Consider the following 6,507-nt stretch of genomic DNA (forward strand, 5'->3'; position numbering starts at 1 on the left):
GGGGAAGGGGGGCCTTAGAAGCGGCATCCAGGGTAAAATCCCCCTCACACACACAGACAGGAGACATCTGAGCCCCCATCAAGCAACCAGGGAGAAGAGCTTAGGCCAGGTCTGGATGTTCCTGATCAATGAGACAGGAAGAGCAGAGGCAGTGAGGGGAGGAACCTGCAGGTGGAGGAGGAGCTGGAGTGACAGAATCACAGGTTACAAACTGCTATGTGAACAAGCTTCTTTATTTGTTACAGTGCACGAAGTGCCAAGGTCGGGACATCAAATTATACAGAGCCAGGGCAAGAAGAAAGAGACCCCCAGCTCCCCCCAAAGCCTCCCCTTGACTGCAGGGAAAGAGCCACTGCACAGGGACGGTGAATCACGCTCCTCATGTCCCTCACGGGGTAAGGCCTCAGCCCAGTCCTCTCTGTGCTAGGTGGGCAGGATCTAAAATTCCATGACAACCCCCTGACAGGTGACAATGTGGCATGGTTGGTGCTAAAGACGAGACGGATTAAGAGCGCAAGTGCTATGCAGGCATTGTGCAAGCTGATTTCCTAGGGCAGGTCTGTGGGACCCCAGCGAGACCAGGCACATCGAGCTGGTGTCACGGTTGCTCCTGGCCTGGGGATGCCCTCGGGACACAGGAAGTTATGCTGGAAAAAAGGGAAAATGATCAGCGGGTTCAACAGGAAATCGTGGGCTGTGCAAACCCAACCTCTGGTTCGGCCCCAGCTCCCATGAACACAAGCCACTTTGGTCCAACCCAGCCCTGCAGCTGCCATGGCCTTGTCCCAGCCTGGGATACGGGAGGGAGATTTCCACCTGCCAAATCAGTGGGCCCCAAGAAGGGGCACAGTATCCCCAAAGCCTAGTTACTCTACGGATGTGTGGGGGAGGGGGGCTCAAACGTCCTGCCCTTCAGATGGCACTGAATCCCAAGCTAACTTGCTTGGCAGAGGAAGCTCTCCATGTTAGTATCTCCCCATGCAGCCCCTTCTGACCCTGTTCCTATCCCCAAGGATCAGGGATGAGAGAGCATTAATCCCCCATTCCCAGCCCAAGGGAGCGTCCTGGTATCATCTCCCTGTCTCTTCCACTTGTAGTTGACAGGAATTGGGTAGTATTCCTTTAAATTGTTTGCAAGCCCTTTAGTTGCGTGTATGTCTGAGAAACGCCCAGAACTCTGCCAGAGCTGCCATGGGTGTATGTAGCTAGGCCTGGCACACTGTATGTCATTAGCAAACACAGTTATTGGTCCTCATGGTGCCCATGATGTGCATTCATTTTGTGACTCTTCTGTAAAGAGCAAAACACGCAAAGTCACTTCCTCTCTAGATCCTGGATGAGGCTTGTGGGTGGGGCAAGGGGAGGTGTTATCTAAAGACAGCCTGGGCATTGGACCACAAACCCAATCAATAATGTCACCTTCTGCTTTTCTGGCCCCAGACACAGATTCCCCCCATAGATTTCCCAGTGCAGCTTCTCAAACTGAATCCCTCCAGATCCCCTCTGCCTGTTTCCCAGGTGGACTCAACTCTTATTGTCTTGTGACACCACAAAGTCATATTCATACAAAGGCGTGTAGGAAAGAGCCAAGTACCCAGCCTGTTCCCTAGTCAACCAGAATGGTGAGGCCTCTGGAGGTAGCTCTAATCAGAGCTAATCTCAGCTGGAGGCCATGGGTTGAAATGCCCTTTCCCATAGGTGCCCTGCAGCTCAGCTAGAGCAGGTAGTGATCTCAGTCCAGAGCCCAAAGAAAGGATCAGGCTGGTACCTTTACCATGTCCCTTAGGATAAACACAGGCCCTCCCACAGAAAGTCTCACAGCACTTCTTGAATCCTGGACACTGGTAGTCAGAGTGGCAGCGATTTGGGGGATTGTACACGGCGCACTTAAAGGTGACATCTGGACAGGTTCCAGGTTTCCCTGTAAGAGAAGATAGCTGCAAATCTTCTAGCAAAGCATAATGTCAGCTCTAAGCGACTTGGGACAGGGACAATAAAATCTGTGCAGCACCCAGCACAAAAGGTCCCCCAAAATACCTACTGAAATAATAATAACAATTCAGAGACCATGTGGTTATTGCAGGCTGCAGTGTGTGTTATGCTGCAAGTAGCAGGTGAGGGGGGCATAGCTTCAGTACTTGAGTGTCAGCTGTCTGTAGTTGTATTTGCCTTTGTGTTCTCCACAGGCTTGTGAATACCTTGTGAAGGTGAAACAGACAAGTTGTCCATTGAAGAGAAATGCAGTATAACCCGTGAACACCCCCTGCTTCCACCCTGCTGTCTAGGTGTATTTCCCAGGCTGATGCCCTGAGACCAAACCTCCCAGAATCCAGCTGCCACCTGGAAGGGGTTAAATACTGTCACAGATGCCTTTCAGTTTGCTTGACAAGTCATGCTCCACCCTGTGGGAACCACAAAGTCAAGGAAGTGACTAAAGGGAGCAGCCCTTTCACTGCAGCTCACTGAGTGGGGCCTCTCTGGCTGCTGCCATGGAGGGACAATAAGAACTGGTCTGGGACCCACCCTGCAACCAGCTGAACGACATGTGCCCATCCGTGCTCTCTGTCCTCTGGAAGTCTGGTGCCCTGGGCTGCTGGCTGGGGCTGGGACAGGAGCTGTCAGCACTTACCTGTCTCTCCTACAGACAAAGTTCAGAATCCTAGAGACAGAAAATCCCTGTAGGGTCCCTTCTAACTCAGATCACCCAGGCAGGGCAGGATTGTTTCTGACTCTACATTGACCAGAGATGTGTCCAGACTTATTTAATTGTCCCAAGCAATAGGGCTCTCCAGCAGTGGCCTTAGCCATTTTTCTGGCCAGAGAGGAAATACTTTCAGCACTTCCTGTCCCCCAGCTCACCCAAGGCTGCCCCCCCTCCCACAGCCAATCAGCAGAGCAAAAAAATAAAAAAGGTGGAATGGTATTTAGGTACAGCACCTATGATGACCGTCCTGTTTCCCTTCCCTTGGGACTGGCCCTGGGGCTTCCCACCTCTCCTTGGGAGACTCATCACAGGCTGATACATCCCACAGCCAGGAAGATTCTTCTAAAGTTCACCCGAAAACTTTCTGATCTTCATCTCACCTCATTAGCCACCCCTCATCCCATGTGACACCCTAACTGTGTCCTCTGCTCCCTTGGGGCCCACACCCTGTGAGTATCTGCAGAGAGGTCCCATCCTCACTGAGTGATCTCCTAGCCACGCTCTGTGGATTTTGCACTTTCCACCTCTTCCCCCTCAGCCAGCCCCCGATCCTGTCAGTTGTTTTTCCCTGAATCTGAACTCCTCCAGTTTGTCAATAACTACGGTGACCATATTTCCCAAAGGGGAAAACAGGACACCGTGCGGGGCTAACCTGAGACTCCATCCCCCCTCGTATGCAGGGCTGGACCGAGCCCCACAGGCTGAGACTGACAGACTGAGGCCCACCACCCGGAGCCTAGCATCGCTGCTGCCCCCCCCCCATGAATGTTCCTTCACAACCCGCCCCCAGGGAGGCACACTTGTCTTTCTTGGCAAAATTAGGCATTTATCCTATTTGCTCTTGCCAACTGATCATCAGCTGGCAAGAGCAAACTGGACAAATACCAAGTTTTGCCAAAAGAGCTGGGACGTCTGGGCTTAAAAAAGGGACTGTCCCTGCCAAAATGGGACATATGATCACCCTATTGCTAAGAGGGGACATCATACCAGACACTGGTGGCGGTTCGGCCAGAGAGTTCTCCGTTATCTCAGAAGGTTCTGTCCAAATGTTCTGTGAACTCTGCGGTCCAGTGACTGAAAACCCAACACCTGGAGATCATCTTCTCATTTTCTGGACACTGACCGTCCTGTACACAGTGCATTAGGAGGATACCATGAGAGACACCTTATACTGACTGCTGGACTGAGCCAGGTTTCTCTGTAACACAGGAAGATCATAGTGTAAGCAACCCTCTGCACTGGAAGCTGGGATAATAAGTCCAGGTGGGTGGTGTCACCTAGTGTTAACTAGAGTTCTCCGTTATCTGAGAAGCTTCTGCCCAAATGCTCTGTGAACTCTGGGGTCCAGTGACTGAAAACCCAACACCTGGAGATCACAGAAATGACTGAATTGGGCTGAGGTCCCCAGATCCATTTACCTGCAGCCTCCTATCATCAGGATAAAGGTGACCCAGTTACACTGAGACCAGTACCTCTCTGAAGCAGGACGCAATGTCTCCCACAGCTAGTTTCACAGCATTTCTTTGGCCCTGGACATTGGTGGTCATGATAACAACTGTTGGCAGGATTTATCATAAGACACCGAACAGTAACCACTGGGCAAGTCCCAGATTTCTCTGCAAGAGAGGAGAAGGCAAGTTAAACAAACTTCTATAACAGGATAATAGCCAGGCTCCAGGCACTGATCTCTGCCTGCTGAGTACTCAGCTCCAGTTCCCTTGTATCTCTCACCCTGTCAAGACCTAAGAGAATGGACACAAGCAAATGATTCCTGCAGGACAGCTGCAGTTCTGTGGGCTTCATCCCCTTAATGCCAGTGACTCTCTCTGTAACCCCAGTGCCATCACTCCTCATTGCTAACAACTTTCAACAACAAGGAGCAGGGAAAGAGAGGTACCATTGGGACTAAAATGAGTGCTGCCTGTCAAAGTGAGGGAGATGGGAGAGGCCTGCTTGGATCACACAGCACACTCCTGCCCTCCCCGCCCACGACTGGGCTAGGACAGGGGGTGATGATCTCACTGCAAAGCAAGGTGGTAGGTTTGGAAATACTGGCCCTACGGGGTTCCATGGTTGGGCGGAAGGCAAGCCTTTGTACAGGTGCACATGCAGCACTTTGTAGTGCTGGGGCACTCAGGATCCTAATCTCACACTCATTAGGAGGATCTACCCTGAGACAGGTATTCTTGATCACTGGGCAGGTCCTAGGTTTCACTGCATCAGATTAAGCCCCTGGCATGAACATCTCTGCCTACTAAAGGCTGATGAAATGCTGTCCCTGGCTCAGCAGGAACAGGGTGAGAGCTCCCTGAGGAACCAAGAACCACAGACTATAAACAATAAGGCAGGTATCTTGCTGAGGTAGAACACAGCCCAATCCACAGCCGGTGTCACAGCACTTCTCTTCCCCAGCACACTGGCTCTCTGATTGACAATGATCTGGGGGATCGAACCTCTGGCACCAAACAGTGATCACTGGGCAGGTCCCAGATCCACTGCAAGAATGATGTGCACGGTATAAACACCACCTTTTAATGCCGGGCAGCATACTGAGCTCCAGTGAGAGGCTCCTGCCATGAGGCACAGTGCAGACTGTGGTAGGACCAGTCTGGACTCTGTGAAATTCTGCTGTTGGTTGAAAGGCCTCTATTGAATTATCCTGGGTCTAATCTTCCCTTATCAGGCACCTCATGTGTCATTCACAGCTCTGCAAGGCAGGTGTAAAATGCTGCCACGTTAGCATAGAGGACGAAGCACAAGACTACAAATGGGGCGTGGCAGGGGGAATCGGGCCCCCTGCTGCTGAGGGGTGAGTGACTGAACCCTCACCATCTGGAAATGAGAATTAGGGAGGGAAAGGACCCAGGCAGGTCTCAAGCCAAATCCTCTGGACATTGTAATTCCAGACCTCTGCTACCCAGCCATGCTGTTTAATTACACATTTAATTCCCAGCCTGGAGAGGGCTCGGCTGCTGTTTCTCATGAGAATGGCCTGTGCTGCTCTGGCTGCAACTCCTCAGAGCCTGCAGGTTCCAACCGCTCAAAATGGGAGTTTGCTGCGTTGCTCAGTAAAGATGGGGCCAGCGCCTTAGCTGGGGCAAACCAGAGTAGCTCTGTCGACTTCGTTTTACATCAGGTGGAGATTTTACTGAGGCTACATGAAAATGCATTCGGGTGTCTGGCTGTGAACCTTTCCGCAATGAAACCCCTCAGTGGCCCTGCAGGCTCAGACCAAACCAAGCTAATGAAATTCACGTTGAGAAACTGTAACTTCGGCACCTACTGCATTGAGCCTCACTCCGTGGTCTCTGTGCCTTCTCAGGCTCAGTATCTGAACAGTATAAAATCCCGAACAGAGCCTGCTAGTGAGGTGGCCTTTGGGCTCATATCAGGACACAAGGACATTTCCTTTCCCTGGTGCAGGAGCAGTTGTGATCCCAGAACGTCGGGTGCTGAGTGTCAGTAAAGAAAGCAGCCCTGTTAGTGCTGTCTGGGGAGCGAACCACTCACTACAGCCTGAAGAGCCCCCTGCTCTCTGCCCTCCCATGGGACGGGAGCCTGCTGCCCGCTGCCCCTAGGGTAGAGGTGTGAGAGGCTGTTCTTAGCACTTACCTCTGGGGATTTGTTGCACGGGTAAGATTGTGCCAGACCAAGATGGTGGCACCATCGAGAGGGTGAGGAGCACCATGAAGAAGACACCCAGTGACTTCATGATGTTGTTTCAGGAGGCAGGTCTGAATGCCCAGGGCTGTGTCAGGCTGGTATTTAACATCTCACTCCTGGGGGAAAGGGAGGGGGGAGCA

The 6,507-nt window shown here is 52.0% G+C and overlaps 1 protein-coding gene across 2 annotated transcripts; it reads right to left on the reverse strand.

The window, feature by feature from the left end:
* Window positions 1–215: 215 nt before the first annotated feature.
* On the reverse strand, window positions 216–6,507 carry LOC116817341 (uncharacterized). 2 transcript variants are annotated; one of them, XM_032767350.2, is made up of 4 exons: window positions 6,317–6,507; window positions 4,177–4,320; window positions 1,769–1,921; window positions 216–647 (listed from the first exon to the last, which is right to left on the reverse strand). In XM_032767350.2, exons 1-4 carry the CDS (start codon window positions 6,414–6,416, stop codon window positions 643–645), a joined length of 402 nt encoding a protein of 133 aa, XP_032623241.1. In that variant the 5' UTR covers window positions 6,417–6,507; the 3' UTR covers window positions 216–642. The 2 variants fall into 2 exon arrangements, 1 of the variants encoding a protein (XP_032623241.1); XR_012656990.1 differs by lacking the exons at window positions 216–647; window positions 4,177–4,320 and having other exon boundaries at window positions 1,832–1,921; window positions 6,317–6,407.

This window comes from Chelonoidis abingdonii, chromosome 14 (assembly GCF_003597395.2).
Source record: "Chelonoidis abingdonii isolate Lonesome George chromosome 14, CheloAbing_2.0, whole genome shotgun sequence".
In the NCBI taxonomy this organism is placed as follows: Eukaryota; Metazoa; Chordata; order Testudines; family Testudinidae; genus Chelonoidis; species Chelonoidis abingdonii.